This window comes from Apteryx rowi, unplaced genomic scaffold, assembly GCF_003343035.1.
Source record: "Apteryx rowi isolate R43461 unplaced genomic scaffold, aptRow1 scaffold_97, whole genome shotgun sequence".
Classification (NCBI taxonomy): domain Eukaryota; kingdom Metazoa; phylum Chordata; class Aves; order Apterygiformes; family Apterygidae; genus Apteryx; species Apteryx rowi.
Genome location: NW_020451282.1, coordinates 2,332,941 through 2,345,369, shown reverse-complemented (window position 1 = coordinate 2,345,369; position 12,429 = coordinate 2,332,941). Strand labels below are relative to the sequence as shown.

The window sequence follows — 12,429 nt, the reverse complement described above, 5'->3', positions numbered from 1 at the left end:
TGCAATTTACCAAGATAAATATCCCAATTACCAAGGAAATGCAGGAAATAATTCAGTTAGTTACAATTTAAGAAAGCAAATTACTTCCATGCTCCTGTAACTTTTGTTTTCAGCTTCTACAGATTTTATAGTTGCATAATACTGCCTTTAACCTGAGTTACCAGGAGCTAACCGTAAGATTGAACAACAAAATACAGTCTATCGGACCTTTTTTCAAATTCTGCTGAAGAACAGATGACCTTTAATAGCTGCATGTTTCTGTCATATAATCCTGACTTGCCTTTCAACAAAATAGGAGTGTTTCTCTGCTCTACCCAGTGGTCCATCTGATTCCATCTATGCGATATCTTTCTGCTGGCACTAAACTGTCACTCCTTAGATTCTGATCCAGGTGTTTCCAAAAGATGCGGCTGCACAAAAATGCTGGCACCCAGTAGGGGATCACTTCTCTAGGACAAAAATGACACTGTTTTGAGAGCTGAATGTGTTAGGTGATAATAAAATATACCCTTTCAACATTTTTTTTACCCATAAAAGTTTTCCTTTACATTATGAACCACTGAGAAGCAAAACTAGTATTTCACCTGAACTGGAAAATTTGCATGCCTAAAGCTTAGATGGAGCTGCGACTTATACAGGTAAAGCAATAAAAAAAATGACAATTTTCAGTTCCCACAGATGGCTATTTAGTACTGTTCAAAAACCTGAAGTACTGCAGTCATATGCCTAAACAGATATTATGAAAAAAGATACTCAAAAACATTTTTTCAGAGGTTCAGCTGATGATAAATGTAACGTAAGAGCAGTAAATTCTTACTCTTCTAAAGCCTGAAGCATGTTCCCAGATTCTTCAAAAGACAGTATATCGATGAATTGGTCATTCATAATTATATCTTCACTAAAGAGATCACCTGAATTAAATTGAGCGTGTTCCAGTTTGTGATTTTGACTGAGTTCATGTCGTGGCTCCTAAAAAAAATTAAAAAAAAAAAGCTTCAGATTATAAAGATTTTACACTGAGAGCTTAATCTTATTCTACTGTAGCTAACACTGAGTTAGTGGAAAGACTCCCATTTATCATCAAACTGTAGAGCTGGACAGGGTGTAAAGAGATTGTGTAGTTCAAGTACAGACTTAGACCTACTTCTACTGTTGTTTCAGGTTGAACTTTTTTTATATAACCAATCTGGAATACAAATAAAGAAATCAATGGAGAGGACAGAAGACTCTATATTGACTCCAGTAGGCTTGCAAAAGCCTTCTAGGAGGTTATATTCCACTATAAACTGCTAGGAAATTTAAAAAAGAATTACTATAATATACACATTATATATGGCAAGATTACAGCATTAGGAGGTGAACAAATGAAACACTAATCCTATGAATGATGGAAGTGACTCACCTAATTCACAGGTCAGATAGACTCCCTTGAGACTAATAAAATTGCTGTACAAAAAACCTTGCTATAAATACCTGATACTGGGACCAATTTGGTCAATTTTTATGATTTCATTATCACAGCCTTTTCCATAAAAAGAAACAAAGCAAGGCCTTTCCATTTACAGAGATTATTTCTTCAGGCCTAAGAGAAATGAGAATTGTTAATGGAGTAATTTTCAACCATAGAGAATAAGGCTGGAAGTGATTTTGTGAGGTCATCTGGTCCATCCAATGGCCCGGGAGAGGATGCACCCTGCACACTGAGACAGGCCTATCACTAGGCAGAAGGGTTACTCCAAACAGAAAAAAAAAATCATTCGCCCTATTGGGTCATTTCTCAAAAATAACAGAAAACACCAAAATAAATTGTCCACAGAATATAAACCACAAAGAAAATATATCTTTCTTCCTACTTTTTGCTGCTTCACTTAATCATATATAGATGACTTGGCACATGCATTTTCTTCAAAATTTATTGTACAGTGTGAAAAGTTGCATCTGACACAGCATTTTCACTTAGAGATAGGAAACTGATACTCGTATTTGTATAAAGCCAACTGTATACAGCTAATCCAGAAACAAATTATCGCCAGCGAGGCTGCCCAGGCCTCTGAAGTATGCTGCGCTGCACTGTAACTCTTCCCAGATATTTGCCCAAGCACAGCAATCTGCAACAGCTGATGTCTCTAAGAGTTGCCCCTACCCATTTCCAAACTGCCCCTTCTCTGTCCCCAAGCAGTGTCAGACGCCACCTCTTCCCTGCAGACATTTCAGTTCTAATCTCAAGCTAAGCGCAGTAAGTCAGAGCACGCTGGTGGAAAGCATCCTGGCAGGAAGAGCAGCGACCATCGCAGCAGCCTGCGCAGGTAACGAAAGGACCTGGGGCGACCATCGCTGCTTCTGGGTGTGGGGCATCAGTTCTCCAAGCAGGGTAAACCAAAGGCAACCCGAAGTCCTCTGAAGTGTATTTCCCGCACAGGACTGCCTCCAGGCTCCTCCAAATGCGCCAAAGCACTACATTCCCCCCCAAGAACTGCAGCTAATGGGCTCTTTAGATTTAAAGTCAGTTTGTATAGGAGGAATAAAAACCCCTCATAGGTCTCCAGGCAGCCACATACACACACTCATTGCAATGTCTACAGCAAATCTTATTTTATTTACACTTCTTGGGGAATTTTTTTTAGAAATCTTTATACAGACACTTTCCTTATATATTCAAACACCCAGAAAGATTTAATTTGTAAAAGTCAGACCACTAGCGAAGAAAATTCAGACTGAAATCCAAAGGTAGCCACATAGCTACCTCTGAAATTTCTGTCAGTGTGAATTGTCTCAATTTCAGAGCACCAGTGAGCACAGTTTATACTGCCCCTTTCGCCCAAGAGAGATTTCTCAGACTATGTGTTTCTCACCTCTACCACATGTTCCCATCCTAAACGCATACACATACCGACATACTGACTTGACCATGCCCAACCAAAATCACAAAGGACAGAGTGATGCTACCCCAGTAGCCCAGTGGTTAGAAACTTCAGTGAGACCCACCATTGTCTGAGCAGAGCAGGGGTTCAAACCTCCAAGCATCCGCCCTCTTAGACAACTGCCCTGATCACTGTGATGCTCTGACTGAGGTCTCTAGCTCTCTTTTGTGGAAGTTATTCCACTTTACTTAAGTATCAGTAACTAACAGAAGCCAGGTCTCCAACTTGGGCCAACCTGACGAATATTTATCAGACATTTTATTATTTTCTCTCTCTCTCTGGCCCAGTATGCACTGAAACATTTTCTGCAAACTGGCACAGCTTAGATGAAGAACACTGGCAGTGCTCCATCCCAAAACTCAATTGTTTTGCTCAATCATGCAAGAGATAGAGGCGTGTCCAAAGAACTGAGACCTACATTCAAATCCCTATTCTAGATAATCATCAACATAATTTGGAATCAAGTCTGCTGCAATCCAGGTGAGTGGTGTAGTTCCTTACATGCCTGAGACATCCTGCCTCTCATTTGGGGGGAGGAAGGAGGGAGGAGGAAGAGCAGGAGGAAGAAGGAAAGCTCAGGGCCAAAGAGTGATCTCCTTCACCCTGATCTTGAATATCCATATCTTGACAGCAGCTCTTTCGACCAGATTATCATTCCTACACTCCTCTGCAAATCTGATTGTGCTAAAGATATGCAGAGATATACATACCTGAGAATCCAATCCAGTAGTTGGTGATTTTTTGTCTTCAAAAATTGTTTAGGCAATCTCTATTAGTTAGCAAGTAATATCATCATATATGATTGATGCAAAAGTTAAATAAAGTGTTGTTAAAAAAGTATGACTCACCTGGTTTTTATCTCGGAAACTCCATTTTAATATCTGGGTTCGGTAAACAACACATAAAACAGCACATGTCAATACAAGGGAAACAAGAAAAGCAATGAAGAATCCTGCAGCATGAATGCCATGGCTGTATGAAATCTGAAATGAAAAGACTGTATTATTGAAACTACATTTGAAATACACACCTAAAAATCAGACTCAAACATTATAGCTGTAAGCAACATAGTAAATTATTTTTAAATGGCTTCACACAACTTAGGAGTTTCTCAGTATTAAGTTGTAACTACTACAGTTCTATTCATATTTTCAAACCAGGGTCTATTTTCCATAGATTTTAATACCAGTCTTCTCCACTATGTTCACCGAGTCTAAAAAACCATGTAATTCAAAACAATAGAACTCAAACAGATTGAATTTTAGGTGATGTGGCTTTTGAGGGAACAATACTTAATAGCCACAATACTTAACAGAGATGCCAACATCCTCTAACTCTGGTTGAAATTAATGGCATTTGGAATCTCTTGGAAGCTCTGAAAAATCAGCCTGATGTTGGCTACCTAAATTAACAGCTATTTTTAAAATTCAACAAAACTCAGTAATCAACACAAGAAAAAGTACCAATATGAGTTTAGAACAAATATGTAACTGACAATTGACAAAACTACCCAATTTGTTTACATGCTTGCAGTTTCTGCAAAGCCAAAGTCAAGAAAGAATAGCAGGAGTGCAAGAACCACAAGTCAGCTAACTTCTTACTAGGCCTTTCAGTCTAGGTATTAACATAATCTCTAAATTGAATTGTATTAAAAATTAATTTTTATTTCATGCTCCATGTAGCAGAAGTTAATTCAATGTTTGTTTAGTTCTTTGAGATCTTTGGATGAAAAACATAGCATAGCCATTAGTATAATGTTTCACCACAAAATAATCTCTCTGCCGGGGCTAGAACTTGTAAATAATTAACATGCTGCTCACAAGTAGGGTTTGGTCATTTCTCAGAGCAGAAATCTCAGAGCATTCCATGGAGTCACGGGTAATTCTGCACAGGAAGCATTAATCTAAACTGTGGACAACATTTGAAAGGATTTATTCCAATTGAATAGCACAATTTGATCCTTTTACTGCCTATTTAGTATATGTCTGATACATGTTTTGGTACACTGAAAAAAACTGTCATGTCCCTCTAAATGAAAGACTGCTTCAGGTTAGACTTTATCGTTTATAGGCCCAGATCTCCAAAGGCAATGGAAATGCTCAGTCCTCACTGATTTCAACCTGATTTCAGCTGAATTAGACTATGGTGCCAGTATCAAGAAGATCTTGACATCAAGAAGTTAATACAGGCTATAATTTACCATTTTCACAGTTTCAGAAATACCCAGGGCTTAATTGACAGTATTGCATATGAAGAGTCAACAATTGCTCTGACTGACAGAAATGTGGGGATTTTTTTTTTAAATGCACTTAGTTTAAAAATGATGAAACACTCGGAACGCTTTGAGGTTCCCTAAAATGTTTTGGGACTAAATGTTTATCTGAGTAAGCAAGCCATGTACTGAATTCTTTCAAATACCTGTCAATACCTGTAAATTTTAAATGGGGAGGGGGAAGAGGAGGAATACATTAATTTCTCAGTTCCATGTGTTATTGCCAATGCATTGTCTGAATGTTTTTTCTTGATGTTCATCTGAAGCTATTGTGGCCTATTGCTTCAGTTACTCTCCTCTGTACCACTATCAACGACAGAGAGCATGCAGAACATATAAGCCAGCGCCAGCAGCAACTCGCACCTCTCCTGATTCTGCACAACCTCCTAATTCCTTGCCAGGAGCTCAATTAAAGCTGCATCATTTTGCATCAAAATGCTGTCATCTTTAAATTGAAAGGCAAAAAAGACAAAACAAACAAACAAAAAAACGCTTTGGAACCACATAATTACTTTGTCTGAAATCACTCCCATTTGTCAAATTTCCAAGCGCTGTGTAATTTAGGGATCTTTCCTAGGCTTTTGTGAAAGCAGGAATATGGTGAGGGGTATGGGTTCAGTGAAGCCGAAAGGAAGACGGTGAAGTTTGACAGCAGAAAAGAGTTGGGTAGGGCATTATCCAGGCTTTTTAGGTTAAGTAAAAGACGAGACCAACTGGTGGGGGACAGTCAAGCTGTATCAGGGCAGTCAGTTCTACCAGAACTGATGGAGAAGAATCCCTGGGTAGAGAATTACCTGTGCTTTTATACTTAAATGAAATGAGTTCTGGAGGGACAGTCCATTTCACTGGGGGGCTGTCATCTCCAGCAGAAGGACAGAGCAGCGTCTAATGGGCTGTAACATCTTAAAGCATCACCATGCATGCTACGGGAGTGCAAGTCAAGCCCCTGAATGGTCACAGTGGCCAAGCTTCAAATCACTGACACATCAGCAAGCCTGAAAACCCGTATCCAGAACTAACTTCTTAAGTCACTTTGATACTGTGAAGTGAAGAAGCATTATTGGCCTGATCTTTTTTTTTTTTTTTCCCAGAACCATTGTACTTCCACTGATTTGACAGAAGCTGAAGGAAACAGGCCTGACAAAATATCAGGTCAAAGTAATTATTATCATATATGCCATGCAGTGCACTTAGGCAGGAGAACTTCCTTTTGCCCTTTTCACTATGGCTATTCAGCATCAAAAACTTTCAACCGAGGGCAGAGGTATGCAGTATTCACAGCTCCCGAAGTGCTGTGGGAAGACATCTGGCACTGACACTCAGATGAGCAACGGTCAAATTTTTTATCCACAGAATTATCTTGTTACAGGCAACCAAGCACTTTTTTCCAGCAGAGCAGAAAAAAAAAATCCAGTGTTTGTAAAATTTTAAAGAATGGCATGACAGACAAGCAAGCAATCAAACCATGTGAAGGTTGACAGGACCAACTTAGCAGGGCACTGTTATTACTACATAATTAATTCTTTACCTTCCTGTCTCAAAAGTCAACATTTAGTATTCAAATAGTAATATCTGTATATTGGCTTCACCACACACATGAACAGTTGCAAATAATTAATAAATAACTAGACTAAGAGCACTTATGACAGCTGAAGATAGTGATGAAATACATCTCACCTTTTTTAGCTGATTGTAATTTTCTTGCACAAACTGCTTTAATTCTGAAATATTTCATGCTTGACCATAGCCCAAAGGCAAATATTATGCATGTGAAACATGATGTGTTCCATGATTTCTAAGCTTAGTTTTTTTCCAACAGTAAGAGTATTCTTCACACACCTTTTCCATACATGTTAATTACAAAACCTGTTCATTTATCAAGTTCAAATGAAGCTGAACAAATTTACCTAACTATGGAATAGTCTCAAAGATCTTGTTGAGGTCTATTCTGTCAAGTTCAAGTGGGGGAAAAAGAATAGTATAAAGGTTTGAAGTTACAGTCATATACAGCAGGAATTTTCACAGTGAGCTAAGACCAATGTGGCTTACAGTCTTGGCTTAATCATCACCAACTGCTGCAGATCATTCACATTGAACCCCACAGTAAACCATTCATGAAGCTGTTTTCCTAGCCCAGTCAGTTACTGGATGGCTTATACCTTTAAGAAGAAAAGTTTGCAAAAAATACATTTATTGTAATTCCAAGCATAATCCTTAGCCATATAAATGCCATGCTTTTAAATCTGACTAGATCCTTATTGAGGGGCAATGAGTTCTCCAGCTCATGCATGTGTTTACTTTATATCATGTATAATTCTGGCTTTCATTTTAACAGTATGGGCACTTCATCTTCAATTATGAGAAAGCCAAGTTTGGATTTACATCTATTACACTAACAGAAGTTAAGAGGGCAGAAGAGACCTCTGGCGATGCAGAATACTGCAACAACAAGTCCAAAAAGACTAATGGACTTGGAAGGCAGAGGGGAATTCTTGGGTCAAGCCTGTGAAAAGAATGAGTACTCGGACTTTCAGGACCTCCTTCAGGCAAGGTAGATCCCCCTTTTCTGTACATCTCAGAACAGAGAGTTCAGCTGAAAAATTCAGATGTTTCTCATAAAGACAGATGCATTAGATCATAAAGATAGATGCATGAAACTTGACTATATTAATGTAAAAAAAAGCCTAGTCTGTGCAAGATCAATGGTTAGGAACATGAATTTATGGCATACATTCAAGAATTCTGAAAACATACTAGGCAAATGATATTAATTTTTCATATAGCTTTGAAACACAGTGCTTTTGAAGCACTTGTTGGTAACCTTCTTCACTTTACAAATCATATGGGGTTAAATACATGGAGCAGATCAGACCCATTCAGTAGCCTTTCACTTCATAATATTCTCCCTTTTCAAAGACTCCATTTCTTCACCTTCACACCAAAAGGCCACTTCCTGTGTACTCAAACGTTGCTGTCCTTTCTATGCAGCATGTGTCTTCAATATTTCCCCTCCATTTCTACTTGTTCTTCAAATGCCCCATCGACATGACCTTTAGACTCTAAATGACACAACCATGGCAACGTTGCTTTGGGGTGAAGTAAACTATGTTCTTCTGCCTGAGCACAAAAAAATCACAGTTTTTTGCCAACCAAGCCACAGCTACTTAAAAAAGACCTAGTGCAACAAAGCAGCTTGTGTGGGTAATGAGGGGTCAGGGAGGAAATACAAGCTTGGTGAAGAGATTACTCTAGCAATGAAACTGATAGATTCAGTGGGGAATTCCCTAATAAAGAAGTAAGCAGAAGAATAGCACTGCTTGCAGAGATCAATGTCATTTTTTAGATTAATGTGGCCTCTTAGAAACCATGTTAATTCAGAAGTCAAGAACAGGAAGTCATATTGAAAGGCTGACTGGTCAAAAAAAATAAAGGGAAACTTAAAATTGCAGTAAGAGAAGCACAGTTTACTTCTCAGGTTCTCCACATGGATATTTGTATCAGCATGATTCAAAAAACCTTCTCCCCCCTCTCCCCCAAAAAATCCACCCATGTTAAAGGCAAATAGCTTTCTCATGGTGCTTATACCCAGCAGCAAGTGAAAGCATTCCTCATCGCAGCTCCCTGCAGCTGTATAATTCTTCAAATGAAAAAAATTGCTAGGAATATCCTGGAAGTTTGTAGATTTTCCATACTAAATATTGGTGTTTTAAGACAAAAAAGCCCTACTACCTTGACTCCTGTTTTTCTTCCTATTAAAACCACAGAAGGCCAAATTTGTCTATGATTGATAGCTGGTAGTTGATAGTTGATGAGACTAAGCACATAAAAGTATGCCAATTTAGACCCAAGGATTTAATTTAGATCATCCATAAGTTTAAGCAGGGGAGTCAATATAATACCAAATCATAGAATTTACCTTGGTCTTTTCTTCTTCAGTTATGGTGAGTGATGTTGCCATTGATATGAGATGTGTTTTGTTCTAAGAGAGATATAAAAATATTACAAGTATTGCAAAACAAGCAGACTCCAATTTATAACACTGGCACACTGCCCAGAGAAGAAAAGCTATACTTTTCATTAAGTGTAAAGCTGGAAAAAAAATCTAATAGGAAAATGCAATATATTCAATGGTAACACCAATAGCTATGGAAGCAGCTGCTCTGAGAGATACACTGCCTGTCTAACCACACAGCCACACAGAAGCTTACTCTGATGCTCACAGAATTATATTTTGCCTTTGCCTATAAAATCTGGGTTGACTGAAAGTGCACTGAACAGAACCCAAAGTTAGCATATGTCTCTTTCAGGGATCAAGGCTTGCAATGCAGCCCAGAAGACTAGCACCTATCAGCTTTGCTAAATGCCCACCTGAATCTTCTACTCTTATGACTGCCCCAAGTCATGCCTTGTACCTCCCTAGCATCCCCCCTGTGCACATCAAACATTTTTCCCTCTAAAACAAAAAAAGATACAGCAGTTGAAAATAAAGATATATCTGGGGTTTCTAACTACATGCTGTTACAAAAAACATAGGGAAAATATCAAACCATAATTCAAGAATCAGAAAAGTTTAGTCCGGAAGAAACTGCTGGTCCTGTCTCTTAGTGCTGGCCACTGCTCAAAGCAGGGCTATCTTCAGGGCTAGATCAGTTGCCACAAGGCCGTGTGCAACTGAGGTCTGAAAATTCATCAAGGTTGGAGATTCCACAGCTCCTCTGAAAAATTTGCTCCAGTGCTTAACAACTTTCATTGTAAAGAATTTTTCCATTATGAGTAATCAGAATTTCCATCACTGACACTTGGCTATCGGTTAAAAGAAAATATTTTCCAATAAAATACGGCAAAACTTTCAATTCCTCACAGACAACAGGGAACTCCATCTTACAAATTCATTCACGAAGAACTGTCAGTTTACATTACACTACACACATAAAATAAATGTGTTAACCATTGTCATTTTCAGGATACATAGATAAACTCATAAGCTATATAACCTATAGATAAGCTATAGGTTAACACACAAACAATATATCTCTCATCCTCTACCTATTTAAGGAAGCCTAGGACTTTCAGTATTTATAAGGAATAACTCATGTATTTATAAATTCACGGCAATCAACCAGAGAGGAGCATTTAAGAGCCTCATTTCATAGTTTTTTTTTTTTTTTTAAACAAAAATTGTTAAGAGCAAAATAAAATTGTAAAGGAAATACCAGTGATGAACTCCTGAAAGTTAGCTTAGCAGGCAGTGTCAAGACCCTGCCATTCCACATTTCTTTTCCATCAAGAAGTGCAGTGTAGTTGATTGCAAAGTATTCTCCAACTGTTAGAGAAAAAAAAGTGAGTAGATTAAGCAGGTGAGTGTACATCTACCAGTGTGATATTGTTCTCTAAGAAATCATGTCTGTGTTTTCTTAAATAAAACAGTAACTACATTCACTTTAAAATAAGCTAGTGGAGTTGTACGTCTCTATCTACACAAGAAGACTGGGTGTGATTCTCTGAAGAGCTGAGCCCCCAGCTGAGCTCAGTTGCAGTTACAGATGTTTATAAAATTTGAAAAGCAAGGCCAATATGAATAAAACATTTCAGAAGCTTTTTAGGTTTCTCTTTACGCCGTGCTTCCTCACTGACAAAAGTGCCCTCTTAGGAACCTAGCTGCAATAAACTCACAACACTGACTGCAAAGGAACTGAGCCTACCAGCATAGCCCAGACAACAGGGATATGGATAAATTTACTCTGTCCCAGGTATGGTTTACTGGATAATTTCTCAAAGATCCCTGGGGAAAGCTACCAATTTCCCTTTCCTATCTGGAAATCTTTCACCAGTAAAACACCTATTATAATACCTATATATATTTAAAACATAAATAGATATAACTGAAGACTTCTGAACCTCCAGGAGAAATACTCTGACCCTAAAAAGCAAGCAGCTAATTTCTTCTCCTACATAGATGTGCATAGGAAAAGTGTGATAAAGAAATCAATAAAAGGAAGACTTCCTTTACAAAGATAAAAAGATCTATCTGCTACCCAAGGAATACAATGACTCCAAGATTGGCAAGGGTTTGCATTTTTCCCCTTGTTACTTGCTCTGATTTGTAATTTGCCCCAGTCTGGAGAGAATGCATACTGAGAAGAGCCGCCTTATTTCTGACGAATCACCTTGCCAGCTTGCATGGGCTTTTGCAATTCCAACATACCTCAATATCTCAGCAAGCCAATCTGCTCTAGTTTTAAACCATTTACTCAGGAAAGTGTTAGCTTACTTTCTATCTTTTTAGCTTGGCTAAAGAAGTAAGATTTGTCAGATATGATTTGAAATTGCTTCTGCAGCAGCTTAAAAAAATAAAATAAAATGAACAAATAATACCATAAAAGATTCTGCTTCGTTTTGATGGTGGTGACTATTACAGAGTGCAAGGGCTCACTTCAGTGCCTGGGAGATCAGAGGCACTTCAAAGAGGGGAGCCTTTTGGCTCACATTTTTGTGAGTTAATAGAATTTTAAACTGCAACAACTAATAAACTCTTTAATTATCAGTTAATACAGGTGAAAAACTCTAGGAAAGGTTAAGGTTTAGCTTACACTGCTAGGAAAAAAAACCCAAACAATTAAATATCTTGAACAGATGCTCTTCCACATGTGTCATCAGGGCTGTTTGGGGTATCATCGTCTACTTCTCGGCAAAATTTGTTACCTTGCAAGAATTTTTTCCTGTAAATCTGGATACCATCTGTTGTCTTATTACCACTGTTTTTTTGAACACGTAGGCCAGTAATATTGTCTAGCAGGATGAGATCTGTAATGTTTGCTGAGAGCAGAGTGTCGGTGTTATTAATCAGAAGTCTAATATGTGCAGTTTGGGGGTCATGTTGAACATCCACCTGAAAACAGAAATACTAATATAATAGAGCACTAATAATGGAGCAAAATGGCTCCATTAAGATATGTAACAACAGCAAAATTAGTCTTGGCTACTAATAAAGTTTATTATGTGTATAAGCTTGTTTTCTGGAGTCATTCTGAGTGACCTGCAGACAACATCATACACAGTTTGATCTCAAACTCCTGAGGAGATTTTAATCTTCTATCTGTCAAGTTGTTGCTTGGAGACAAAGTGACAGAAAGACAGTAGTTGAAAATCCAGGATAACAGCTCATGCAGGGCCATAAGTAAGTGAAAACATCTCTGTGATATCTCATACACAGAACTGGATCATAAAGTTATAAAG

The 12,429-nt window shown here is 38.1% G+C and overlaps 1 protein-coding gene across 8 annotated transcripts in view; it reads right to left on the bottom strand.

Moving 5' to 3' along the window:
- Nucleotides 1–12,429, bottom strand: part of EVC2 (EvC ciliary complex subunit 2) — a 77,744-nt gene that overhangs the window by 51,805 nt on the left and 13,510 nt on the right. For all 8 annotated transcript variants that reach the window (XM_026054769.1, XM_026054768.1, XM_026054767.1 and 5 more), the window contains exons 4-8: nt 11,896–12,082; nt 10,407–10,516; nt 9,110–9,172; nt 3,770–3,904; nt 818–969 (exon numbers count right to left, since the gene is read on the bottom strand). In XM_026054769.1, the coding sequence (XP_025910554.1) occupies nt 818–969; nt 3,770–3,904; nt 9,110–9,172; nt 10,407–10,516; nt 11,896–12,082 (647 nt within the window). The remainder of the gene's footprint in view (nt 1–817; nt 970–3,769; nt 3,905–9,109; nt 9,173–10,406; nt 10,517–11,895; nt 12,083–12,429) is intronic.